This window comes from Mustela putorius, unplaced genomic scaffold (assembly GCF_011764305.1).
Source record: "Mustela putorius furo isolate JIRA1106 unplaced genomic scaffold, ASM1176430v1.1 tig00003972_pilon_pilon_pilon, whole genome shotgun sequence".
Taxonomy (NCBI): Eukaryota; Metazoa; Chordata; class Mammalia; order Carnivora; family Mustelidae; genus Mustela; species Mustela putorius.
In genome coordinates, this window is record NW_025422115.1 from 26,093,022 (window position 1) to 26,118,975 (window position 25,954).

General features: G+C 64.9%; 2 protein-coding genes across 7 annotated transcripts; one reads left to right on the forward strand and one right to left on the reverse strand.

Annotated features, from left to right (window-relative positions):
- Positions 1-2,855: 2,855 nt before the first annotated feature.
- On the forward strand, positions 2,856-5,370 carry FNDC11 (fibronectin type III domain containing 11). 2 transcript variants are annotated; one of them, XM_004760030.1, is made up of 2 exons: positions 2,856-2,911; positions 4,325-5,370. In XM_004760030.1, the coding sequence occupies exon 2, from the start codon at positions 4,327-4,329 to the stop codon at positions 5,326-5,328; it is 1,002 nt and encodes a 333-aa protein (XP_004760087.1). In that variant the 5' UTR covers positions 2,856-2,911; positions 4,325-4,326; the 3' UTR covers positions 5,329-5,370. The 2 variants fall into 2 exon arrangements, with proteins under 2 accessions (XP_004760087.1, XP_004760086.1); XM_004760029.3 differs by lacking the exon at positions 2,856-2,911 and adding an exon at positions 2,966-3,978.
- Positions 5,371-7,852: 2,482 nt separating this feature from the next.
- Positions 7,853-22,704, reverse strand: HELZ2 (helicase with zinc finger 2). Of its 5 annotated transcripts, none has more exons than XR_006603904.1 (20): positions 22,608-22,704; positions 20,650-21,750; positions 20,191-20,374; positions 20,007-20,114; positions 19,123-19,640; positions 18,408-19,049; positions 16,631-17,414; positions 16,294-16,369; positions 12,389-16,196; positions 12,161-12,279; positions 11,935-12,066; positions 11,689-11,850; positions 11,460-11,607; positions 11,248-11,364; positions 10,968-11,160; positions 10,620-10,754; positions 10,259-10,477; positions 9,950-10,074; positions 9,692-9,859; positions 7,853-9,330 (listed from the first exon to the last, which is right to left on the reverse strand). XR_006603904.1 is itself a non-coding variant. In XM_045070663.1 (20 exons), the coding sequence occupies exons 2-20, from the start codon at positions 21,666-21,668 to the stop codon at positions 9,206-9,208; spliced, it is 8,814 nt and encodes a 2,937-aa protein (XP_044926598.1). In that variant the 5' UTR covers positions 21,669-21,750; positions 22,608-22,704; the 3' UTR covers positions 7,853-9,205. The 5 variants fall into 5 exon arrangements, 3 of the variants coding, with proteins under 3 accessions (XP_044926598.1, XP_044926600.1, XP_044926599.1); XM_045070663.1 differs by having other exon boundaries at positions 9,950-10,106; XR_006603905.1 differs by lacking the exons at positions 7,853-9,330; positions 9,692-9,859; positions 9,950-10,074; ... (1 more) ...; positions 10,620-10,754; positions 10,968-11,160 and having other exon boundaries at positions 11,709-11,850.
- Between the last annotated feature and the right edge of the window lie 3,250 nt (positions 22,705-25,954).

The window sequence follows — 25,954 nt, forward strand, 5'->3', positions numbered from 1 at the left end:
GGCTCTGCAGGGAGCACCCCACGCACGGCCATGTCTCTGCCAGGGCCCTCTTCCGCCCCGTCACCCCCAAGTCCCCAGAGCACCTCTCTTCACTCATCGGCCCCCTCCAAGCAGCCTACGGCCCTTGTGCACACACACTCCAGGCCAGGGGGCTGGCAGCAAAAGCCATTTTTTTTTTTTTTAAGATTTTATTTATTTGTTTGACAGAGATCACAAGTAAGCGGAGAGGCAGGCAGAGAGAGAGAGAGGAGGAAGCAGGCTCCCCGCCGAGCAGAGAGCCTGACGCGGGACTCGATCCCAGGACTCTGGGATGATGACCTGAGCCGAAGGCAGAGGCTTAACCCACCAAGCCACACAGGTGCCCCCCCCCTTTTTAAAGATTTGTTTGACAGAGAGAGCAAGCACGGGTAGGCAGAGCAGCACACAGAGGCAGAGGGAGAAGCAGGCTCTCTGCAAGCAGGGGCCCAACACGGGGCTCCATCCCAGGACCTTGGAATCATGACCCGAGCCACAGGCAGACGCTTAACCAAGAGAGCCCCCCAGGCGCCCCAAGAGCCCCCTCTGTCTGTCTGTCCGTCTTGCTGTCAGCAGCTATTAGAGTTGCCTCACCCCTGCTGGCCTGCCCCCCAAGCTCCAGCAGCCCTGCCTCGCCTTACGCACCTGGCTCGGCAGCGCCCAGGCCCCAAGGACGACCCTGCCCTGACCCAGCCACTCTCCCGTTAGCCTCGCCTCCTCCATTGGCCCCAACCACAGAGAACCGCGCTGCTGGGGCTGGGGAGGTGCGTGAGGGCGGGGGAGGACCCCCACCTTGGGATGGGGTCAGAGGACAGTGTTTGAATCCCGCTGTCCGTCTCACTGGCCGTGTGACTTCAGGGAAGGTGCTAGACCTGTCTCCGTTGCCTCACCTCTCAGAGCACCGAGCCTGCCGGCCCCGAGTGAGGGTTCCAACCAGTTCTGCTGGGACGAGGAGGGGGGCTTCCTGGGCACTCCGCCAAAGCTGGCAGCCCAGAGCAGCCCACCGTGGTCGACACGCTCTGGGGTCTGTGAGGGATAGACACCCCCCGCCCCCCGGTGATCTCACCACCGCCACCAGGCTCCCACCCTCATGGCTCCTAAGGCCCAGGGCAGCACAGCCGGGTACTGTGCATCGCAGCAGGGGCCGCCGCTTGGAGGTGGGAGGAAATGTGCCCAGCGGGGGGTCCCGAAGGCCGCGTGCTGGCTGCTCCTTCTCACGGTGGCTTCAGAAGCCCAGAGGCCAGTAGTGGCTGCTGGCGGAGAGGAGAGGTTGGGGGCTGCTCGAGGCAATGTGGGGGTCCCTGGGGGACAGACCAGTCCTGTATCTCACTGGGTCACTCTCAGTATCCTGGGTGACCTTCCATGACCAGGTGTTCTGACAGATGTTTCCACTGGGGAAACAGGACAAGAATCATGGGATCTTCGTGGTGTTTCCTACAACTGCATGTGAGTCTATCGTTCTCCTAAAATCAAGAATTTAATCTTTTAAGTTAAATAGAAAAAAGGGGTGGGGCCAAGGAGATGGCAGAGGTCCAAGACGTGCTTGGCCCAGAAGAGCAGGGGGAGCGGAGTCTCTCCATCCCTCCTCATGGGTGGGCTTGCAGGGTGCGGGGTGTCTCCCCACCTTCTAGTGCCAGCCTCCCCCTCAACCCTCAGACAGCACCCCTCTTTCCGCGTAACAGCCAGCATTTACCGGGACCCCAAAACAGGGAGAGGAGAGCAGAAACGGCATCCACCCCCCGCCCCAGATCCGACCTCCCGGGGCCTCCACGCCCCCAGCTCTGGGCCCGAGGATGAACTGGTGCACCGCTCACCAGGGAAGTCTCCGCCCAAGAATGGGGTCACCGGGGGGGGGGGGTGGTACAACTGTGGGACAGGGCAGGCTCTGGACATAAGGACAGACGGCAGAGGAGCTGAGGGACTGATGGCCTACCCTGAGAGGGGCCCACCCCCAGGGCAGAGACATCCATAGGCAGGACACCCCTCCCTCCCCCACCCTCCCCAGGGTGGTCCACCTAGTGCCAGACCACTGCCCCGGGGAGCCCCAACTTGCTGAGAGAGATCCCAGAGGTCCTGGGGCCAGCTGGGGTCTAGAGATGGGGTTCAAGGAGGGAGCACTCGTCTGACGGGCTCCCTGGGGCTGCGGCGACCCCTCTGTCCAGACCCAGGTGAGGAGTGTCTCCCAGGCCAGGTACTGCGGGCAGAAGTGGCTGCTGCCATCCCTGTTCTGCCTGGGTGACAAGGGTCACCCACCTGCCGGTTCATTCGTGAGGTCACTGCTGCTCCCCTCAGTTCTTCCCAGGGGTTCCTGGAGCGGGGCACAGGCTGGGATGGGGAACAGGAGCCCTCTTCCCTGAGTTCACCCCTGAAGCCGGGACTCAGCCCCATGCCCACAGGACCGCGGGACAAGGGTGGCGGCTAAGCCGCCAGCCTCAGTTTACTCGGCTCTGCTGAACCCTACTCTGGGCTTGGCTTTCGGAATAGCCACTTGCGGTGGTTCCCAAGTCGCGCGCGGTTCCCCAGGGAGGGAGCGAAGCCTCGGGACAGTTCGGTCCACCTGAGACCCGGGTGGAGGGCGGGGTCGGGGGCCGGAGGAGGGGCTCCTCGAGTCCGAGTCCCAGTCCGGGTCTCGGGATCAGACAGCGGCCCCCCAGCCCCGCCCTCGCTCCCGCCCCCGCCGCGTGCTCCCGCCGCGCTCGGTCTTCCCCAAGCTCTTCAAGTGGACGCGGGGTCTCCTCGCACCCCGGGGTCCTGGGCTACGGCCCCACCCTGCCCCCACCCCCGGGCCCGGCGGGGCGTCACAGAAGCCGGCGGTCCCCATGGCAACCCGCGGTTCGCGGCGGCGCGCGCTGGGCGCACAGTCAGCCGGTTGGCTCTCTCCGCTCCGGGAGGCAGGGCAAGTGGGCGCGCCTGGAGGCTGGAGGCTGGGCGCGGGCCGGGGAGGCGGGCTGCGGGCTGCTGGCTGCTGGCTGGGCAGGGGAGAGGGAGGTCTGGGGGCTTCTGGAAGGCCCAGGAGGCTGTAGGTCTGGAAGCCGGGCTAGAGCACAGAGCGGCCCCCTCCCGAATGCACGACCAGCCCCTCTGGGATTTTCCAACCGAGAGACTGTTGGCGACTGGGAAACCTCCCTGAACCCACAGTCAGACCCAGGGGCCAAAGCGGAACTTAGGCGAGAGGCCATGCTTCGCCACATCCCAGATACCCTCTCTGTTGAACCCGGGCCTGGTCTGGTTTCTCTGCCTCAGGAAGGCAAAGCCTGGGCCTTTGGGGAGGCAGGCAGACTTGGGTCCCAACCTTATTGCCACTTAACAGTGTGGCCTCGGGCAGTCACCTGGCCTGTCAGCTTCCTTTGTAACTCATCCAACCCTTGGGTTGCTGGGACCACGTGAGCTCTCCAGTGAAGCCGCTGGCCTGGCTGTGTGAAGGGGCTGTCTCGCCGTCCTGGGGGCGGCTGGGACCAATCCAGCCAGATTGCGGGCCCCTTCTCCAAGGAGCCTCAGCTTACAGAGCCAGTCCCCACAGCCCCCCAGAGGTGGGAGCCCAAGCAGGGGTAGCACAGAAGGCGAGTCCGGCCGTAGAGCTGATGGCTGGCCTCAGACCCTGAGCTAAGAGCAAGCTACAAGGCATTTTCGCCTCAGGCCCCCCGTCTGTGAGATGGGGTGACAGGACCTCACCACTGAGGGGCTTCAAGGCATAGAGTGGGGCTCAGTCACTAGAAGTTGGGGCCTGGGGCCGCCCTGCCTCCTTCGCCAGCTCCAGCCACCGCCCGGCCTTCTCTTTGGGTGAGCCCTGGCCCTTCTCTGACCCGCAGTGAAGGGAGGCACAGAAGGTCCACAGGGACATGGTGTCCCCCAGGGGGAGTCCGGTGCCCCACAGACAGGATCGCACTGACCCCTTTCAGCAACGAGGAGCACCTTCACCCCGTTCACACGACGACCTGACGCTGTGGCCAGGCCACACAGCTGGTCAGTGGCTGGGGCTCCTAGAGCCCATTGTGTCAGCCTGTCCCCGTGTCCCTGTGTCATCACAATGGACAATCAGTGGAGGGGCCGCCCCTCAGCGTCCACTTCTATCTGGGTCGGCCAGCGACCCGCCTGGCCCACTGGCAGCCTCTTCCCAGAGAGACGTGCTCTCCCCACGAGCTCTTCCCCCGCGGAGGGACAGAGGGCCCAGTATGGACGGCAGTGGGCCTGAAGCCACACCTGCCTACGCCCACGCGCGCTGTGACTGAGTGAGCCCCGGGGGGGCGGGGGCGGCGGAGCCCCGCGGGCAGCATCCGCTCACACCCCCCCCTCCACCCCCTGCTCCCAGACATGAGCTTCCGGGTGCCGGGCCCGGGCCTGGGCAAGATGAAGCTGGACAGTGCGCAGTCCTCCCTGGACCAGGAGGAGGCCGAGGAGGCAGAGGACCGGCAGCTGCTGGAGCCGGCGGCCTGGCGAGCCTACATGGAGCGCCGCACCGCGCTGCGCGAGTTCCTGACCTCAGACCTGAGCCCGCACCTGCTCAGGCGCCACCACGGGCGCATGGAGCTGCTCCAGAAGTGCTCCTTCCACATCGAGATCCTCCCCAAGCACCTGGCCCTGGGCGACCAGAATCCCCTGGTGCTGCCCAGTACCATGCTCCAGCTCATCGACCCCTGGAAGTTCCAGCGCATGAAGAAGGTGGGCACCGCCCAGACCAAGATCCAGCTCCTGCTGCTCGGGGACCTGCTGGAGCAGCTGGACCGGGGCCGCGCCGAGCTGGGCGCCCTGCTGGAGTCGCCCGACCCGCGACCCTTCCTGGCGGGCTGGGGGCTGGTGGCGCGGAGGCTGGCGGAGCTGTCGGCCGTCATGGACAGCTTCCTGGCCATGATGGTGCCCGGGCGCCTGCACATGAAGCACCGCCTGGTGTCCGACATCGGCGCCACCAAGATCCCGCACATCCGGCTGATGCTGAGCACCAAGATGCCCGTCATGTTCGACCGCAAGGGGTCGGTGGCCCACCAGGACTGGGCCAGCCTGCGCTGGTTTGTCACCATCCAGCCGGCGGCCCCTGAGCAGTTTGAGCTGCGCTTCAAGCTGCTGGACCCGCGGACGCAGCAGGAGTCCACGCAGTGCGGCACCATCCCCGTGGCGGCCTGTGCCTTCGACATCCACAATCTGCTGCCCAACCGCTCCTACAGGTTCACGGTCAAGAGAGCAGAGAGCTACACACTGGTGTACGAGCCGTGGCGGGACAGCCTCACCCTGCAGACGAGGCCGGGGCCCCCAGAAGGGCCCAGCCCTAGTCGGCTAGGCAAGCCAGGCCTGCCCCTGACCACACTTTCTGAGAGATGATTTTCTAATATTTATCCACTAATAAAGACTATAAACACACACACACAACTAAAGAAACAAACCTTACGTTTGACAGGCAGCAGCCGCCATGGGAGTGTGTGCTCAGATGCTGTCCAGCCCAACCCCCCAGTCCCAGGCCCCCCAGGCTCCTGGCCCCTTCGCCAGGGGGCACCCCAGGCTGCACCTTCCAGGACAGCTGCCCCTGGACTGAGATGAGAACTTCTCCAAGGGGCCCTGCTGTGTCTGCCCCTCCCGCATCTCCCCGCCCCCTCTCTGGCACAGTAAGCAGCCCTGCAACCTTGGCACTGGCCCTGGCTACCTTGCCCTGTGTCCCAGTCCAGGGCTCCCCAAGGGGAACAATAACCTCATGGGGGCAGTCGTGCCCCATCCTGTGGCTCCCAGCATCACTGGAGTCAGGGTCGTGGGTGCCCAGACCAAGAGGACGTTTTGTCTTTTAAATGACACAGTCTCCTCCCGAAAAGGAGCTGAACCACATCTGTGCTCCAGTCCCAAGGTGGGTGAGGGCCCGAAGCAAGGGAGTCCGGCAGAGGGCCTCCCCTGGACGCAGGCTGGTGCCCAGCTGTTGTGCGGTGGCCCTCCCCACCAGCCGCCACGCCCAGCCCCCCAGAAGGGGACCAGCGCCTCACTGCTGCCTCCAGAGACTGTCCTTGCCCCGGGCAAGGCCACGCCACCACCAGTGTGCCAGCAGCTCCCTCGCTCCCCACACTCACATCCGCGTCCTGACACAGGTGAGGCGAAGGTCGACATCTGTCTGCAGCTGGGCTGTGTCCAGGTCCAGGAGGGACCATGCCGTGGCCCAGGAGAGCTGCCCGTGCCCTGACCCCTTCTTCACACCCTTGTCCACCTTGGGGGTCACTAGGCTGCCTGAGAGCCGAAGGCCTGGGCAGGCAAGATGACCAGGAACAGGGACCGCCTCCCCCGCTGGCAGAGGGGTGGTTCGGAGAGCGACCAGGTGCCCAGCTGTCCCCAGGACTCGTGTCCCCCCCCCCCCCCCCCCCCCCCGCTCTTGAGAGGTGGGTGGGGTCCTCCCAGGCCTTCCCAGTTCCTGACCCACTCTGCCTTACTGCACGCCACTCTGGGTCGAGCCAGCCTGTCTCACACACTGTGGCATCGTGTGCTATGGGACAGGCACTCCTGGGTGTTCCTCAGGGTCCGGTCACCCCAAGGCATCCTGGGGAGGGGGGAAGGCAGGGGAGGAGTCCAGAGCAGAGCCTGGTGGTGCTCCTGAGCCGCCCCCCACGCCCACTCCAGCGCGGTAGAGAGGGCTGGCGCAGGCGTGGGCGGGCAGGGAGAGAAGCAAAGCTGGGCTGGGACCAGGGATGGGGTTTTGTGCCAGGTCATACCGATCCCAGCAAGAAGGGGGCAGGTTGGAGTCAGGGCTGGTGGAGCGAGGCGTTGGTGGGTAAGGCGACTGAGGGTCCCCCCGGGGTCCCCGCGCCTCCCACCGTCACCAGGGACGGCAGCTGCCCAGAGGCCTGCCCCGCGGGAGGCCCCGCTGTGAGCGTCCCGCTGCAGCAGGCCTGGCGCGCTCTCGTCTTTGAACCTCGCCCGCGCACGAGCCCAAGCGCACCCCTGGGCCGAGGTCCGTCTGGTTCGCTGCCTTGCCAGAGAACGCGCCTGACTTGAAACCTTGAGCCCCTCTGCGACGAGGCCCGCCCTCTGCCTTCGGCCCCGCCTCGCGCCGCGGCGGCCTGCCTCGGCCAGACCGCCCAGCTTCCCCGCCAGTCCGCGCGCACGCGCGTGCTCGGGGCGTCAACGCCCGCTCCTCCAAGAAGCCCTCCCTGATTCCAGGCGTAAGAGGTCCTGACTTCCTGCCTCAGGACGCCTGCTGGTCCTCCTTTCCAATGTTTTTGACCAGATGGTAAAACTCCATGCCTGTGTGGTTGGCCTAGAAGGCCAGGCCTGCCTGTCTGGCTCCCTCAAGAGTCTCACAGGGAACACAGTGGCCTTGGAGAAGGCCTTTGACTCTTTGACTATGTGACCTCCACACCGGTCTGATACTCGTGCAGGTTCCCAGGGAAGCCAGGCCCAGACATGCCTTCCTCTGCACAGCCGGTGCTGTTGGAGGCTTGGGCACAGACCAGACAAGGAACGGCTGAAGTCGGCGTAGAGGAGGCATGCAGCGTGCAAGTGTCCTCGGGAAACACTCAGACTCTGGGCCGTGCAGGACGCTGGCAGGGCTGGCCGCCGCGGGGACTTTGGACTTGGCCTGGGGTCAGCGTTCAGGAGGCTGGGCATGCCTGCATCTCCAGGACCCAGCCCGTCCCTGTCGCCCATCTTCGCCCAGTCAGCCCCACTGGGGCTGTCCGCTGTCCAGCCACAGACCCTGCTCAGCCCACTGGCTGTGCTGTAAGCTGTGACACAGGGACACCAGCCTCTCCCAGAGCACTTGCTTGTCCAGCACCTGGCTAGAATGGGCTCTGGATTCCTGGCAGACTCAGGAGCTACCCTACAACCCAAAACAAGAGGAGGTGCCCCCAATAAAACCTCAAACACGCAGATGTGAGAAACACATCCAGAGTAGTCTTTATAATAAAATTAGTATTGAATCATATAACAGAGTCCAACAAAAGATATAAAAATTGGAATGTAGAAATTGATTTGTAGAAAACATCAGAATATCACTTCCCACCCCACCGCTGGCAGAAAGTTCTGCAGCAAGGCCACAGAAGGGGGGTGCGGGGGCAAGCCCCTCCTAGTGTAAGCAGCTTGTCTGCCACATCCCCCAGGCCACGAGGATGTGCAGAGACTCTGGGTCAGAGCTGCCTTACGGGGGGGGGGGGGGTTGGTGAGGGTTTGCTGAGGTGAGGGCAGATACCAAGACAAGAGTTTCCAGACCAGGCAGAACAGGAATGTACCCTGAGGGACAGGGGGAGTTCCTCAGCCTTGCAAAGGCAGACACAGAGGACAGGTTGTCCCAGAAGCCCTGACCTGGGAGCAGGTTTGAGTTTGCAAAGGGGAGGCAGAGCTCAGGCTGAAGGCACAAGGCTGCCCATCCAGGGGCACGTCAGTCTCGGTCCCTACCCACAAACCCACGGTCCGGGCAAGGTTGTGTGTGTATCTGGTTCTGGTCTGCCCTTCTGCCTGCAAGGGCAGGTGGCCCCTGAAGGACACAGAGCTGTGGGCCCCAGTGAAACAGGGTAGTGGGGACAGAAAATAGACCCTCTCTTCCAGGGAGGCCTCTTTGTCTAAGTTTGGGATAAGGAACCTGTTCCAGTAAAAAAAGACACTGGCGTCTGGTTTATTTTAGAAAATAGAAAACCGGGGGGCCTGGCTGGCTTAGTTGGTAGAACATGCAGCTCTTAATCTCAGGGCCATGAGTTCAAGCACACACTGGGCAGGGAGCCTACTTGTAAAAAAAGAAAAAAGGAAAGAAAGAAGGCTGAGCCCCACAGCCAGCACCCAGCGTGGTCAGGGATGGCACCCAAAGACCACAGAGTAACCCCGCGAGGATTTCCTTCCCCACCCCAAACCTTCCCAGCAACACCAGTAGGTCCAGAGGACCTCGCCTCAGCCCACACCCCTGAGATGATCCCTGCAAAATATCCCAACAAAGGCAGCACAGCAGGGAGACTGGGGAGTCCCTCTCTCCTAAGCGTAGGCACATGCTGGCAGGGCAGGGCCTGGCCTGCCCCCCTGTCCCGGGAGAGGCCGAGGCTCCAGATGAGGATTATTGCTCAGAACCTCAGCGCAGACCCAACCGGGGCGGCGAGGCAGCCAGCAGTACCTAACCCTAACCGAAGGCACGTGGGATTCTGCTGAGTGCGGCCTGACAAGGCAAACTGCGGAAGAGGGGTGCGGACTTTGCCCCGAAGTCCTGGCAGCCCGAGGGCAGTGGGCAGGCAGAGTGGGCTCTTCAGGGAGACAGGGCAGGCCTCCTCCGAACGCGCACCTGGCTGGCGGGCACGAGGCTCTGCTGGTCCTCACAGAAGTCCAGGAATCTCCGCCAGAGAGGGCAACAACGCAGGAGGCGGTGGTCCCCTGCGCAGGTTAAGGGGCAGGGGTCCGCGGTGGACCGCAGCCCCGCCCCGGCCCTCCCTGCCCCGCCCTGGCCCTCCTGCCCCCAGCCATTCAGCCACACCCCCAGGAGAAGCCCCGTCCCGGCCTGCCCCGCCCCAAGCCGTGCAGCCACACCCCCAGGGAGAAGCCCCGCCCCGGACTGCCCCGCCCCCAGCCATTCAGCCACACCCCCAGGGAGAAGCCCCGCCCCGGCCTGCCCCGCCCCAAGCCGTGCAGCCACACCCTCAGGAGAAGCCCCGCCCCGGCCTGCCCCGCCCCCAGCCGTGCAGCCACACCCCCAGGAGAAGCCCCGCCCCCCAGCCGAGCCGCCCAGCAGTCCTACCAATGAAGCAGAGGCCCTCTTTGGCCCGGGTGATGGCCACGTTCACTTGATTGGGGTCCACCACAAAGCCCAGGAACCTCTTCAGCCAGCTCTTCGTCGGCCGCTGGTCCAGGTCACTCTCGGGGCACGTGCGCACGGTGCTCACCAGCACGTAGCGCCACTCGCTTCCTGCGCAGGTGGGCGCCCGTGATGAGGCCCCGCCCAGGTCCGGCACCCACCCGCTGGCCCGCGAGGCCCCTGCCCCAGAGCCGCGCTCACCCTGGCTCTTGGTGATGGAGCACACGCTCACTCCGGTGACACCCTCTTGCCCAAGCCTCTTGCCGATCTCCGCAGCCTGAGCATTGTAGGGCGTGAGAATGGCAACGTCCTTGGGGTCCACGGTCCTACCCAGGGTCAGCTGCTTAGCAATGCGGACCTGAGGGACCAAGGGGTGCTGCTGGAGCAGGCCCTGGAACCTCTCCTGCCCTGGACACCCGAGCTTCACCTGTTCCCTCAGTCTCTCTGCCTCCTCCTCCAGGAAGCCCTCCCTGACCAAGGGGCACCAGGGAAAGTCTCACTGACACTCACCACCTCGGCCACCTCCTCCGGGTTGGCCTTGGAGTTTTCATTCCCTTCATCTGTGGACACCAGTAGGCTCTGCTCATGGCCCTGCACATGGCCAAAGATGACAGAGCAGCTCTCCTTGCCAGCGTGGCCCAGGACGCTGGGCGGCCGCTTCAGGCCCGGCCAGGTCTTCAGCTTCTTCTTGTAGAACTCCGTGGAGGGGAAGGCGCAGATGTCCGCATGCTGCAAGGCAGGGTGCGAGAGAGCTGGGGGTCTTGGAGGCCAGGGTGGACATAGGGGGTCGAGGTGTGGGCAGCAACCCCTTGGGCATCCCTGGCCTCGTACCACACCGCGGCCAGAGACGGCGAGGCTGGGGCCGGCTTACCATGCGGTACTGTGTGTCTAGCAGGAAGGCATCTGCATGATACCTCTCGAAGAGAGACCGGTCCAGCCCCAGATTCTGCAGCTGCTCACTCCTGACCACAGGCCGCAGTTGCTTGTGGTCCCCCAGAAGAACCACCTGCAGACACAGGCAGCCACGGTCCTGACACCTGCAGACCTCGAGGTCCAGCCCATGGTGTGGCCACTCCACCACCAGGAGGCTGTCCTCCGGGCGAGGGTTAGGGTTAGGGTTAGCCGCAACAGGACGTGAGTCACCATCCCCCGGGACCAGCACCATCAGGCAAAGCCCCCACCCACCTGGGGCTCCCAGCTCAGCACCCAGCTCCCTCACCTTCTCCACCCCTGAGAAGGCCACCAGCGGGATGAGGGTCTCGGGCTCCGTGGCCATGCCCGCTTCATCAACGAGGACCTGCCGCACAGCCAGCCTCCTGAGGCCAGCCGAGGCCGCACACGAGCACGTACACAAGATGACCCGGTGCCGCTCCAGCTCGAACCTCCGTGCCTTCCCCAGCACCTGCTTGTACCTGGGTGGGGACAGCCCTCAGTCACACAGGGACCCCCCCCACACACATCTCCACCGTGGAGACAACGGCACAGCCCCAGCGGCTTACCAGTTGAGGTCATCCTTGGAAAAGACCTCCCCTTTCTGCACCCGAGCGTCAAACCCCCTGATGACCGCCGCGTAAGGGTTGGAGGCCTGCCGGACCCTGTGGTGCAGGGTGATGCTCCTGGGGTGGGAGGGGCATCCATGAAGCCCCGTGTCAGTCCTCGCCCCGACAGGACTGTGGGGGTCCCACACCCTCAGACTGCCAAGAGACTGCACCTGAGGCTCTGGTTGGGCCTCCCCTCCCGAGGGGTCTTCCTGGGAGGGCCGCTGCTGCCCACACTGGGCCCCGGGAATTCGGTGGCCTCAGCCTGCTCACTGTACACCCGCAGCGGCTTCAGCTCGGCTCTCCTGCTCAGCAGCAGTCCTGGCGGCAACAGGACGTGAGTCACCATCCCCCGGGACCAGCACCGTCAGGCAAAGCCCCCACACAACCAGCCCAGCGCACCTGCCAGGACATCCACTGACTTGTTAGAGGGACCGCAGTACAAGACGCACGGGCCCCCCAGCAGCTCCTCCTCCCTGGGGGCGCCCCAGGCCATCACCTGCTCCTCATTTGCCTTGTGAAACCAGAACACGATGTGGAAACCCACCACGGTCTTCCCCGTGCCTGCGGGCAGAGCGCGTCATGAACAGAGCCCCTGGCCACCAGTGCAGGCAGCCCGAGGCCCCAGCCCCGCAGCACAGGCCCCACCTGGCGGGCCCTGGATCACTGTGAACGGCTTCTGCAGGGCTGCCCTGACAGCCCGGTTCTGGCTGGAGTTCAGGGTGTGGCGGCCTCCGGGGAGGTCGAACATGCGTTTCTCCAGGAGCCTGCTGTACGTCCCTAAGGAAGGGTCAGGCCTGCCTGAGCAGGGGCGCAGGGCAGGACCCAGGCAGGATGAAGGGACATGGGAGAGCTGGAGGGTCCCAGGACCTACCTCTGTGGAGGGTCTGCTCAGGAGCAAGGCGGAAGGGCGGAGGGATGGGCCGGCCCAGGGCAATGCTGACCACCAGCGGGGACGCGCGGTCCAACCTGCTCACGGCTTCTTCCTTGCGACTGGGAGCAGGTGGCAGTGAACAGGGACCCAGGGACATCCCCAGGACTACCCCCAGGAGGGGACACCCGGCCCGCTTTTCCCCAGCTTCTCCCTGTGGAAGCTACTCACATGTCAGGAAGCTGCTTGGGCAGCACCTCAATAGTGAATCGGGTGCCCGATCTCAGCACCTCTTCTGGAACTTTCTCCATGGGCATGTGCTGGACGAAGAAGTACACCTGCCTGGAGGTCTCCTGCCGGTCGGCCTGGCCCTCCTTCGGGTCCCAGTGTCCTGTCAGCCCATGGGCCACCCAAGTGTACGTGTCAGGGTCGATGCTCAGGAGGGGAGGCCGGCCGGGGCCAGCTGGGGGGTGCAGCTCCCCTGTAACGGGCATGGCCGGCAGCCCCTCGAGCCGGATGCAGAGGTAGCAGTGGCCGAAGCCGAGGTCAATGCCGTGCTCGCTGAGGAAGGACGGCTCCATGCAGAAGGAGCCGCACAGCCGCCCCTGCGCCACCTGCTTTGTGTCCCAGGACACGCTGACCTGCTGCAGAGTGATGGAGTCCCCCTCCGAGACGGCGCCTGCGGCCGACTCCAGAGAGCAGAACGGCCCCCACACGCGGGCGTACTCGCCTTCATCGAGACACCGGTCCTGCGCCGCCCGGGGTGCCTGGTCCAGGAAGCAGTCGCCGGGCCGCTCTACGTGCTGCAGGCAGAGGGTGAGGCCCGGCGCCACGGTGCACAGCTGCAGGCTTGGCACCAGGAAGCCCCGCTGCGGGCAGGCGCTGAGCTGCACCTGCAGCACGTCCCCGCTGCCCAGCTCCCGGGACACCTCCACGAAGTGGCCGCAGCGGCTGTGCCTCACGCGGCCCAGCTCCCGGGGCGGGGGCTCTGCCGTGCCCAGCTCCCGCACCAGGGCCGCCGCCTCAGGCCACCGCTCCGCCTGCACTAGCTCCAGCAGCTGCTCCCACCGGGCGGCGTCCACCCGCCGGGTGTGGGGGTCCAACAGGGTGCCGGGCTGCGGGGAGCGCAGCCCTTCCGCCTGCACCGAGTAGATGCGGCGCCGCCATTCCAGCCGCAGGCCCGGCCGCCCAGCCAGGTCCCTGGGGTGCTCGGCCAGCTGCAGGGCGCGGTACTGTACAGGGCAGGGGTCAGGCAAGGTCTCAGGGTTGGTGGGAAAGAGCAGCTTGAAGCCGCGGGCGCCCATCTCCACGCCCGCCACGATGCCCAGCTTGCCCCGGGGCTGGACCCGGAGCTGTGCAGCCAGATGCAGGCTTCGGGCCTGGCGCTGATAGGCCTGGGCGCGCGCGTGCTGGTGGCTGAATTCCTGGCACAGCCCGTCTATGTCCCTGGCGGAGTAGGGGGCGCCCCCATGGCCCAGCACCAGCAGGACCTGCCGCTGCACTACCACGTCCAGGTACCTGCGGATGGGCGAGGTGGCCCACGTGTACCAGTCCACCCGCAGCGCGTAGTGCCCCGCAGCCTGCTGCTCGCCCTGGCGGGAGCGGCCAAACACAGAGCGGCCCAGGGCCTTGCGGAGGTCGAGGCCCACGGGAGCCAGGGAGGGGTGCACGTCATCTGTGGTGATGAGGTCCGCCAGCAGATTGTGGTCCCCAGCACGGGCGGCGCGCTGCAGGTGCCTCCACAGGGTGGCCAGGAGATAGACCTGTCTGCCGGGAGACCCACAGCCCCGCAGGTGGTGGTGCAGGTGCAGGGAAAGGGGCACCAGCTCCCCGTGCTTCTCCTCCAGTGCCGCAAGCTGGCGCTCACTGGGCGCGGGCTGCCACCGCAGCAGCGTGACCGTCCGCGTGCACTCGCTGCTCACAAGGAGCTCGGCCACCAGCCTGTTGAACTGGATCATGTACTCCTTGACCATGGTGTGGGCCGCACGGAAGCCCAGCACGCAGTCCTCGCTGGGCTGCTCGTAGTGTGCGTCGGTCTCCAAGCGGACTCGACGCAGCACCCGGGAGAAGTGGCAGGCGGCCACGACACATGCGTCCACAGAATCCAAGAGGCTGGGCAGCTCCCCACCGGCACCCGGGTGCTGCCTGATGATGTGCTCGGCCTCCTCGTAGGACAGCTGGCGGTCAGAGCGGATCACCGAGGGCGCGATGTGCAGGCCTTTGAGCTGGTCGCTGCCCTTTTCAACCGTGAGGAAGAGGGAGACGGCCAAGCGATCCTGGCCCGGCAGGAGGCTGAGCGCATCCTGGCAGAGGCTGGCCGGCAGCATGGGCTGCGGCTCCCGGTCAGGGGCGTAGAATGTCACGCCCCGTCTTCGGGCCTCCAGGTCCAGAGGCCCATCCCTGGGGACAGCGCTGGCCACATCGGCAATGTGCACGGCCACCTCGTACCTGGAGCCCAGATCTCGGACGCTGAGGGCATCGTCCAGGTAGCAGGCACCCTGGGGGTCCACGGTGAAGGTCAGAAAGCCACGGCAGTCCTCCCGGCGGTCGGGCGCCCGACTGAGCTCTGCCCGGTACTTCTGCAGGGCCTTGCTGACGGAGGCTGGCTCTGGCCCCGGCGCCCTCAGGCCGTGCTCCAGGTCCAGGATGCGGAGACTCTGCTCCCAGGTGGTAGCCTCAGGTAGCACCTCCAGGATGATGCCCAGGGGGTAGTAGAAGCGGGGTCGCCACAGGACAACACGCACCAAGAAGAGTCGGCTGCCGCGGGCCTCCGCGGGGAGCCGCTCGTACCCCACGCGCCGTACACGGCCCTGCTGGACGCAGTGCACGGGAACCTGCAGCGGGTCCTTCAGCTCGGCCACGAAGATCTTGGTCACGGAGCCGTCGATGGGGGTCATGATGCGAGGGTCCCACTCGTCCGTGCGGCACACGAACACCAGCTCCCGCCGCTTCCTCTTCAGCACGCCCACCACGCGGCCCTGAAGCCTCCCCGAGGGGCCTCTGTCTGCGCCCAGGACCTCCACCAGCACCTCGTCCCCGCTGAAGGCCATCCCACAGTGCAGGCGGCCCCTGATGTGGATGGGGCCGCAGTCCGCGTCGTCCAGTGGGATGGCCAGCGCCCGCTCGAAGGTCTCCTGCATGAAGGCGCAGGGGCGGTACAGCTCAGGCTCCAGGCTCAGCAGCTTCCGCAGCGCGGCCCGCGGCAGGCTCCTGTACTGCCGGGCCTGCTGTGGGGACTCGGGCTGGGCGACGGCGTCCAGCAGCCCGTCTTCCCGGACGGTCACCGCCAAGTTTCGGGCTTCATCCAGGAGCTCCTGCAGGATGGAGTCGTCCGCGTTGAGCTCCAAGTCGGAGGGCCAGAAGTCCGACTCCGAGTCCTCGAGGTCCTCGGGGTCCCCATCTTCCGTGGCCGGCAGCCCGGCCACTGCCTTCCCCAGGGCCACGTCCCCCACCGACGAGTTCCCAGCTGAGGTCCTGTCCTCAGCCTCTGGGGGCACCGTGGCGGTCTCCCTCACCGCCCGGCAGCCCCCCGCCGCAGACGCCGGGGCCGCGTCCCCAGCCTCTGTGCTCTGCGCGGCCTCGCCTCCCGCTGCCCAGGTCTCGGGAGGGGATGTCTTCCCTTCAGCCCCTGGTGCCACCTCGTCCGTGGCCACGTGCTCTGTGGCTAGAGCCCCTGTTGTGCCCTCCTGCGGGACAGCGTCCTGGGCCACGGCAGCCACAGATCTCTCTGCGTGGAGGGCCCAGCGCTGCCTCCTGCTCTGCACCGCACTCTGCTCGATGTGCTCCAGGGACAGGCTCTCGGGCCAGACGCTGCAGTGCTTCATGCACTCGCGGATGAAGCTCTTCCAGAGCTTGCTACAGGCCCCGAAGGAGCAGAGGGCCACGGCGTTGCCCACAGCCACCACCTGGGACTGGGCGCGCGTCATGACGGTGTTGAGCACGCGGGCGTCGGTGAAGAAGCCCAGGGCGGGCGCCCCGCAGCTCAGCAGGCTGCTGCAGCTGTGCACGGTGCTCAGCACCACAGCCCGGAACTCCCGCCCTACGGGGGGGGGCGGTCAAGGGGGTCAGGCCCGGGGTCGGGGGGAGCCCACCCAGCTCCGCACCTGCCCCTCCCCACCCCAGCACTCATCACCCACCTGGCAGGATCTCAAAGCTGCCCACAGACACCTGGCCCAGGTCCCTCTTCCTCAGCTCCTGCCTCAGCGCGACCACCTGCAGACACACACGGCCAGAGCAGCCGGCCCGAGTGAGCCCCTGCGGGGGGACACGAGGCCCACGGCCCGGAGCCCCGGCCCCAGTCGCGGGTTCGAGCCCCACACCGTGGCCTGGCAGATTCCTCCCTCAGCTCCTCTCTCAGGAGGAGCCGCTGAGGCTGAGGAGGACCCCCCTCCGGCCAGAGAGGGACCCGCGCCCTCCTCCGGGCATCCCTGCCAGAAGAGGGGAGGTGGGCTGTTGCGGGCGGCAGGGGCTCACCTGGGCACCGTGGGACACGGCACAGATGTGCCTCTGCTCGCGGCTGCCCCAGCAGGGGGGCCAGGTCTGGTAGATCTCCTGCACCTTCTCCACGACCTGCGCAATCTCCGCCGCGTTCAGCCAGGATGCGCGTGACAGGTCCCGCTCGGGGTTGCCCGCCACGTGGCAGAACATGAGAGGGTAGTGCGTGGGGTGGCGGGGGACCCGGCCGCTGGCGTGGATGGGGCTGCCCTCGGCCAGGTAGAAGTGCCGCGAGACAAACTGAAGGATGGCCTCGGTGCAGCGGTAGTTCTCGTGGAAGATGAGCCGGCTGTGCCGCGCCACGGCGTGGGCCTCCCTCTGGTAGTGCCAGAAGAGGCGGCAGAGCAGCGTGTGGCCCGCGGCCTGGGCACTCGGCACGCTGAAGAGCCTGGGCGTGACCTGCCGGTGGTCCCCTGCCAGCACCAGGCGCGTGCCGGGCCCGGCGTAGCGCAGCGGGGTGAGCGCCTCGCACTCCAGCATCTGGGCGGCCTCGTCGATGAGGATGTGCGAGAAGAACCCGCTGGGCACCCTGAGCTCGCGCGCCTGGGACGCCGTGGCCACCACAATGCGGTGCTGCTCCAGCTCGGCCCGTGTCGGGGCGCGGAAGGCCCGGCGGTCCCCGGTCAGGAGGCAGTAGCGCAGCGTGGCCGCGTCCGTCTGGCTGGGCGGGCGGTCCGTGAACATCACCCGGAGTGGAGTGGCCTCAGGGTGGCCACTGCTCACATAGCGGTGGAAGTGCTCCTCGATGTAGATGTCGGCCGCACTGAGGGAAAGGGCACACGGTCCACCGAGGCATGTCCTGTGAGCCCAGCCCGGCCTGGACGCCAGGAATTCAGCAGAGGCACACAGACCCACCCCACACAGCTTTGACGCCAGCAGAGGGGACAGAGGACAAGGTCAGAGTCGGACAGGAACCGGCAACAGCACAGAGGGTCGGGGTGGGCAGGGAGGGATCCCTGGAGGAGGAGGTGAAGGAGCTGGTCGTGCAGAGAGGCAGAGAGCAGAACCTCAGGGGCCCCTGCCTGAGATAGCCCGGGTGGCCAGAGGCTGTGCTTGGCCCGGAGCTCAGCTCCCGGGGGGCTGCCAGTGGATGCACCAGCTCTGGGAGCAGATGGAGAAGCACCGAGGCCAGGGTATCCTGGGGACACGCGAGAGCCCCCGGGCATCTCTGCAGGGACCTGCTCCCCAGGACCCCAGGGATCCAGGCCCACCATGGGAGAGACCCCTGCCTGGGCAGCAGAACGTGCTGGGAGCCAGGAAGCTCATACCAACCCCAGGGGCTCTGTGAAGAGAGACTGAGGGGCGACAACAACAGAGCCAGCCCTGGAACTGCAGGATGGGCCACGCCAGACACCCCCAACAGCTCTGTCTGCTCTGGGGTCTCTGTGGAGGCACCCAGAGCCCCACCCACAGACAGCAGACCCTGACGCCCCAGGGCACCTTGCACTGGGCCCAAAGCACAAATGTCCCATCTCTTTTAGCCCAGGGAAAGTCCTAAGGGTCAGAGTGACCCTGACCTCCCTAGGAGCTGCACTGTCCCCTACTCCTGAAGCGTCCACGGGGCAGCCAGAGGACGCAGGCCCAGCGTAGACCCTGCTTTGCCGATGGCCAGGCAACGCCGGAGACCCACTCTAGCACAGGCTGCCCAGGCCTCCAGGGACCCTGGGAATGCCCGGCCCCCTCCTCCTCACAGGGACACAGCAGGCAGCGGCACGCTGGCCCCGGCCCAGCAAGCAGGCGGCGGCTCTGGGCTCACCTGTTGGTGTGCGTGCAGATGAGCACCCTGGTGTGGGGCTGCCGGATGACCTCCAGGGAGGCCATGGCCAGCGTGTAGGTCTTTCCTGTGCCAAACGGGCCGTAGATGAGCAGGGGGGCAATGGGCCGGACGCCCCCCGGGCTACTACCCGCAATAAGCGCCACGGCCAGCTTCTGCTTGTGGTTGCCGCGCATCGCGGGGGGTGCAGGCAGAGGCCGGGGCAAGGAGCATGTCGGCAGGTCTGGCACCACCAGTCGCACATCAGGCAGCGCGTCTACCGCCTGGTGCCAGAATCGGAAGGTCAGTGGGTCGATCTGGAACTGCACCTCAAGGAAGGGGCTGGTGTCGGGCCGCAGCCCCAGGGCCACGCAGCAGCGGGCCGGCAGCAGCAGCCACACCGCCCGCTCCGAGCTCGCCCGCGTCTCCAGCTGCACTTCAAACACGGTGCGGTCGGGTGCGGGGACGGGGGCCACCAGGGCTGTGCTGACCGCCCGGCCCAGCAGAAAGCCCTCGTCCGAGTCCGGCGTCCGCGCGGAGGGTGTGGGGACCTCGGCATAGAGGGCCCCTGATGGCGGGAAGAGCATACCCAGGGCCGGCGTCTCCAGGGCTGTCCTCAGGGACACCGGGCCCCGGAAGTTCAGCCTGGAGGGGAGAATCTGGTCAGCGCTCCGGGGCCGGGACTCTGCGGCCCCACAGCCCAGCGGCCCTCACTCACCTGGCCACCAGCCGCTGCTGAGCTGCCTCCTCCTCATAGAGAAACTGGTGCACCCTCGGGCGGTAGTCGGCACAGGACATGGGGCCTGGGACGGAGCCCCCGGGAGAGAAGTCCAGCGCCAGGGCGGGCACCTTGTACTTGGCCACCAGGGCCACCTGCTCGGCCGTCCGCTCCACACCGGGCACCACGTGGCGGTTGCCCGTGTGCCAGCGCTCCAGCTCCTCGGCGTGGCCGCACGCCGGCCTGCCCTGCGGCCCCGGGCAGTGCACCTGGCCCAGCAGCAGCCCCAGCTTTCGTAGCAAGGCCGGCCGGCGGCCAAAGTCGAAAACCACCCACTGCTCGAAGCAGCCGAAGGAGGCGCCCTGCACGCGCACCTCCACCCGGAACCCGGCTGGGGCGGCGCGCACTCGGAAGCGCTCCCCCTTCGCATAGAGCTGGCCCGGCGGGAGGCGGGGGGCCACCAGCGAGAAGTCGGCTCCCAGCTCCTGCTTGAGCAGGGCCACGTGCAGCAGGGGTTCCTGGGGGAGAGACTGGATGGGGAGGCGGCCCCAGACCCTGCCCGCCCATCAGCGTCCAGGTGGACACTCAGGCCCCTCCCCACACTGCTGGGCTTCCTGGCTGTGACCCCAGAAGGGCGCTCGGCCTGTCTGAATCTTGGAGTTCCTCCCTGCAAATGGGGTCCCAGAGCAGCCCCTGTGGAGGCTGAGCAAGGGGAGGGTGTAGCACGGGACGCTCAGGGCACACAAGCTAACTGGCCTGGTCCTCGCTCTCTGAACCCGACCTTCCCACCAGCTCGGCCCAGAGACCCACACATTGCTTCAGACCACACAGGCGGCTCCAAAACCGGGAGCCCAACCACCTCCCCGGCTGAGCTGACGCCTCACCTCAGAGCGGATGTCAAATACCCAGCTGTGCCGAGTCTTCTTCTCGGGGGCCTGATGCACCAAGGGCTGGTTGCAGGTGACGGACACCCCGTCCACAGTCTCCGCCAGCTGCACAGAAGCCGGGCCGTCAGCGGCGGGGCTCTGGCCCCACAACCCCTTGCCCACCGGCCTGGTCCCCACTTACCACCAGGACCTCACTTCGACTTCGCTGGTACTCAGCCAGCAGCCGGGCCTGGTAAGACACCAGCCCCTCCTGCCAGGCGGCCTGCTCCCTCAGCTCCAGGCCCTGCGCCCGCCGCACCCACTCCTGCAGCTCCGGCTCGGAGTGCGCCTTGGTGCAGGCATCCCCGTACTCACAGAGGTCGGGACTGGGCAATGGAAGGTCAGCAAGAAGAGCAGGGGTCAGCCCTGTCAGCCCAGTGCTGGCCTGTGGCCGGAGGCAGGGTCGATTCCAGGCCTGGGGCAGGGCAGGGTGGGAACAGGGCCCCTCCCTCCCGTGCCCATGAGAGAAGGCTCCATGTGCCTCCCTCAAGCGCCCTCCAGAGGCCGGGGCGGGGACCGGCCGATTGCACAGAGGGGATAGAGAGCCCCTGGTCCCGGCTGAAGGGGGGCTTTTCCCCCACCCCCACCCCACCATCCTCACTTGGGGCAGAGCTCAAACGCGGAGAGCCCCGTGGGTGGGCTGCGGTGCTCCCAGATCTCGGCCGGGTCCAAGGCCACCATCTGTGCGTGGTCCAGGGATGAGCAGTGGTTCTCGAAGGCCTCCTGGGAGGGGCAGGTGACCAGGCAGGCACGGCAGTACAGCCGGACGCTGGGAGGCTGGCCGCAGGGAGCTGCACATTCGTCCTCTCGGGGGGCAGTGGGCGAGAGCAGGTCCCGCCGCTGGAGCCCCCCCAGCTGCTCGGCCTCCCACACGGCCATCTCCACCGCACTGTGTGCGTACTGGCAGCGGGAGGCCCCGTGCCGGCACGGCCGCCCGCGCCCCACGTACATGCAGTAGGCCAGCGGCTGGCCATACTGGGGCTGCGGCCGCACCTCCACTACCTGCTGCTTGCGGCGGCCCTCGGCGCTCACGTGAGCCAGGAGTGAAGGGCAGGCCCCGTGCTGGGGGCAGTGGCCCTGGGCGTCCATGGGGCAGAGACGCGGAGGACAGCTCCGGAAGCAGTGGGAGCAGAGCAGCTGGAAGTGACCGCCATGCTCGGCGCGGATGGCGTCCGCGGGGCTGTGCTGCTCCCCCTGGGCACCCCCACCCTGCAGCTCAGTCTTGAGCCACAGACGCCCGACATTGTGCTCCCGCTCGAAGTTCCAGACCAGGGCCTCCTCCCGGCTGCGGGCAAAGGTGCACTGGTTGCCGTGCCGCCGGCAGCCGAGCCCCGGGCTGTAGTACCAGCAGACGTCATAGCGGGCAGGCCGTGGGAAGCTGGGCCGCCGGGCCACCTTGCGCCACACCCTGCTCTTGGTGGCTCCCCTGAAGCGGGCCAGCAGGATCTCTCGCGGACAGTGGTGCTCTGTCCGGCGCAGCACATACGTGCTCTCATTCAGGCGCTGAGTACAGTGAGGGCAGCCCAGGTGCAGGTCCACCTGGGCACACAGCCTGGCCAGAGACTGCTCCTTGGTGGCCATGGGGCTGGTGGGTGACGAACCAGACCGTGGGGACAGCATGCCTGGCCTGGATCTGCGGAGGGCCGTCTGAGGCTCACAGCATCACCGGGTCCTCTGGGGCTGTTGGCTCATGATGAGAAGTCTGGAGTGGGAGGAGCAAGGAGCCGGGTCAGACCCTGAGGCCGGGAGCCCCACAGGCACCCAGGCAGGGGCTCAGTCACACTCTGCCTCTCAGCCAGGCCAGGCAGAATTCTGTGCGGTAGACAGGTGGAGGGGCTTGTTCCTCCAAGGAGCTGGGCCGCACTGACCTTGACCCAATCAAGACCCTTCCCACTTCTGGAGGGGGTCTCTGGGCCAGCCTGTGGGAGGAAGGGTGCCCTGGCAACAGGAGCCCTGGGGGCCCACGGACTCTCTGGGCTCCCCTGGGAGCCTCCCTCTCCACACCCTCCAACCCCCGCTGGCGCAAACACACGGCTGCCCTGCTCCGCGGGACCAGGCTGGCTCCGGCGACCTCGGCGCACGGCGGGGGCCCGCAGGACGGCACCGCGGCAGAAGTGGGGAAGCCCCGCGCGAATGGAACTGGCCGGGGAAACTCTGAGCGCGACACCAGCGCTGTTTTCAGAGGAAGCCGATGCAGCCTCAGCCTGGAGGGGGGACGCCCAGCCCGGTCCGGCTGCAGAGGGACGGCGCTGAGAGCCCAAGCCCGGGGGACGCTCCCAAACCGGACACTCGGGTTCCGGCCTCGGGGCGCAGAGATCGCGGCCCCTCCCCAGGCCGGGGCCAGGGTCGCAGCGACCTGGCTGCCCCGCTGCCCCGGGGGGTGGGGGGACCGGGCCGGGGAGCGCGCAGGTGGCTTCCGGGAGCCCCCGCCGCCCGCCACCGCGCCGCGCGCCCCTCCCGCGGAGCACGGCCGCCCCCTCCGCTCCCTCGCGCCTGGGGGGTCCCACGGAGCCCGCCCCGGAGGGCGGCCGAGACCCCGGCCCCTCGCCCGGCGCTTACCCTGCGCGCGGAGCCGCCCCCGCCACCGGCGCCCGCCCCGCGTCGAGCGATCACTTTCGTTTCTGCCCGCGGGTGACTCGGAGCGCTGACGCCCCAGCGCGGAAATTACCTCACCGCACCCCCCCGCCCCCCCGCGCCCCGCCGCCCTCCCCGCCCCCGGCGCCGCCCCCTCCCCCACCCCCGCCCCTCGGCCGCGGCGGCCAGGTCCCTGAGGTCCACCGCGGCCCCAGGTGCCCCGCGCGCGCGCACATCCGCGGGGCGCCCCGGCCGGGCAGTTTGCAGAAGGGGCCAAGCCCGCGGCGGCGGCGAGCAAGCGGGACAGCAGCGCAGCCGGGAAAGGGGCTCCGGCCGGGGCGCCCCTCGGCTGTGGAGCGGCTTCACCGCCCACCGACCTGTCCGGACTGAGGGGCTGCGGCTCCAGGACTGGGAAGGGGAGGGGCACGGGGAGGCTTTTCTGAAGGATTCCATCCAGTCTAGGTCGGAGGGACCTGCCTACCCTCCTCGCTGGCGAGATTCTTACTGAGGATGCCCTGGGGTTATAGCCAACCCCTGGACAGTGTGCGCTCCCCCATGCCAGATGGCCGGAGGGTCTGGAGCACTTTGCGGCCTGACCCCCCAACTTTCCTGCACGGGCGCCATCCTCAGTCACCCCTGAGGAAACTGAGGCCCTGCCCTCATGGGCTAAGGCCAGCGGGCAGCTAGCTAGCAGAGCACCCTGTCCCCCCACTACCCCCTGATGCAACCCCAAGGATCCTGGCTTCCCAGATTCATAATCTTGTAGAGTCCCCTTGAACAATGAAGAGAGCCAACAGACACAGCAGAAGTTTGACGGCCAAGACTGGGCCAGAGGACACGTTCCCAGCGCGCTCAGGCTGACCGCGGGGCACGCCGGCCACTGTGGCCTGAGGGCACCCGAGCAGCCTGGCCCACAGTCCCCTGTGCTGGGAAGGACTGAGGCCCCCTGCCAAAACCCAGCACCCGCTGTCTGAAATGTACCCTCTGGAGGACTGCAGCCCCGGCTCCACCGCAGCCAGAGCCCCCACACCTGAGCCTCCAGCCAGCTTCCAACTGCAAGAGAACACATGCCCAGTGTCGTTTCAGGCCATCAAGTCTTGGGGCGACTTCTCACACAGCCATGGGGAGCCGGTACACCAAGACTGTTCCCAGTAAGAGGCGGCTGTCCCAGAGCAAGGCTAGCACCATGTTGGGGGGGCAATAATGAAGCATCCCATCGAATTCAGGAAGCTGGATTCATAATGGGTGCACCATCATTAATCATACTGGGAGCCTCAGGATATACAAGCATTAAGTTCGAGGACATAATAAAGTCTTCCATAAATGATAACAACGGAAGACCTAGGGATGAGCTTACCAAGAAGCAGATGTTCCCAAGAGATACAACAGAACACCACCGACAATGGAACGGAATCCTAGGAGATTAATATCACATAAAGATATTAATTCTTCCCAAGCTTATCTAGGAACTTAATACAATCCCAATAAAAATACTAAGATGAACTGGGGGATAGACTAGCTGATTTTAAAATTCATTAAGAAAAACATTATACACAGGGTGCCTGGGTGGCTCAGTGGGTTAAAGCCTCTGCCTTCGGCTCAGGTCATGATCCCAGGGTCCTGGGATCGAGCCCCGCATCGGGCTCTCTGCTTAGCTGGGAGCCCGCTTCCTCCTCTCTCTCTCTGCCTGCTTCTCTGTGATCTCCGTCTGTCAAATAAATAAATAAAATCTTTAAAAAAATAATAAAAAAATTAAAATTAAAATTAAAAAAAGAAGAAGAAAATTCAAGACCCATAGCCCTGACGAATATAGAAGCAAAAATTCTCACCAAAATATCAGCAAACCAAACTCAACAGTACATTTAAAGGATGCTCCAGCATGACCAAGTGGGATTTACCCCCAGAGGGCAAGGATGGTTCGACACCTGCAAATCGACAGAAGCGACACGTCACATTAGGAGAATGAAGGATAGGGTCACCAGGGTGGTGCGGTGGGTTCAGCCTCCAGCTCTTGGCTTCAGCTCAGGTTGTGATCTCAGAGCCATTAGACTGGACCCCACGTCCAACTCTGCCCTCAGCACAGAGCCTGCTGGAGAGTCTCTCCCTTTCCCTCTGCCCCTCCCACTTGTGTGCTGTTCTTTCTCTCAAATAGATCAATAAATCTTTTTAAAAAACAGAATTAAGGGTAAAAATCATATGATCATCTTAATAGATGCAGAAAAAGAATTTGCCCAAATACAACATCCTTTCTTGATAGAAGCGGCCACCGAACTGGATGTAGGAGGAATGTTCCTCATATAATAAACACCGCCTGCGGCAAGCCCACAGCCGACATCCTACTCAGCGGGAAAAAGTTAAAAGCCTTTTTTCTGAGATCAGGAACAAGACAGAGATGCCCACTCCCTTCATTCCTCTTTGACGTAGCACTGGAAGTCCTAGGCACAGCAATTAGGGGAGAAACAGAAATAAAAAGTGTCCATGTCAGAAAGGAAGAAGTAGAACTATTTCTGAGTGCAGGTGACGTGATCTTACATATAAAAAATCCTAAAGACTGCACTAAAAAACTGTAAGAATGTGAATGAACTTAGTAAAGTTTCAGGACACAAAATCTACACACAGAAATTGGCTGCACTTCTATACGCTTACAACAAACTATCTGAAAAGAAATAAAAAAGCGATCCTACTTACAATAGTATCAAAAATAATAAAATATTTAGGAATAAGTTTAACAAAGGAGGTGAAAGACGTGTATGCTGAACCCGTGAGATTCTGATGAAGAAACTGAAAAAGACACACAAGCAAAAATGGTAAGACATTCTGTGCTCATGGATTGGAAAAACTCATGTGAAAACGTCCATTCTACCCAAATCAATCGACAGATTCCCTGTGATCCTAATGAAAATTCCAATGGCATTTTCCATAGAAATAGAAAAAAAAAACTATCCTAAAATTTATTTGGAACCACGGAAGACCCCAAATGGTCACACTGAGAAAAAAAGAACAAATCTGGAGGCATCACACTCCCTGGTTTCAAGCTATAAGACAAAGCTGTGGAAACCCAAACAGTACGGTCTTGGCACACGTATGGACACACAGACCAGAGGACTAGACAGAGAGCCCAGACGTACACCCACACATGTACGGTCGGCTGATTTCTTAGAAGGGGAAAGGACCATCTCTTCAATGGGTGGTGTTGGGAAGACTGGATGGACATCCACCTGTGGAAGAATGAAAACTGGTCCCCGCTCACAAAAATTAACTCAAAATGGATTGGAGATTAAATGTAAGACCTAAAGCCATAAAACTTCCAGAAAAAAAACATGGGGACAAAG

Bases quoted from the DNA above. Each gene is read 5' to 3' on its own strand.
- FNDC11 (XM_004760029.3), top strand. From the start codon at position 3,855: ATGGTGTCCCCCAGGGGGAGTCCGGTGCCCCACAGACAGGATCGCACT. The intron at 3,979-4,324 runs GTCAGTGGCTGG...CCCTGCTCCCAG, and splicing joins GTGGCCAGGCCACACAGCTG to ACATGAGCTTCCGGGTGCCG.
- HELZ2 (XM_045070663.1), bottom strand. From the start codon at position 21,668: ATGCTGTCCCCACGGTCTGGTTCGTCACCCACCAGCCCCATGGCCACC. The intron at 19,641-20,006 runs GTGAGGCGTCAG...TCTCTCCCCCAG, and splicing joins TATTTGACATCCGCTCTGAG to GAACCCCTGCTGCACGTGGC. The intron at 10,755-10,967 runs GTGAGGGAGCTG...CTGTGTCTGCAG, and splicing joins CCTTCTCAGGGGTGGAGAAG to GTGGTTCTTCTGGGGGACCA.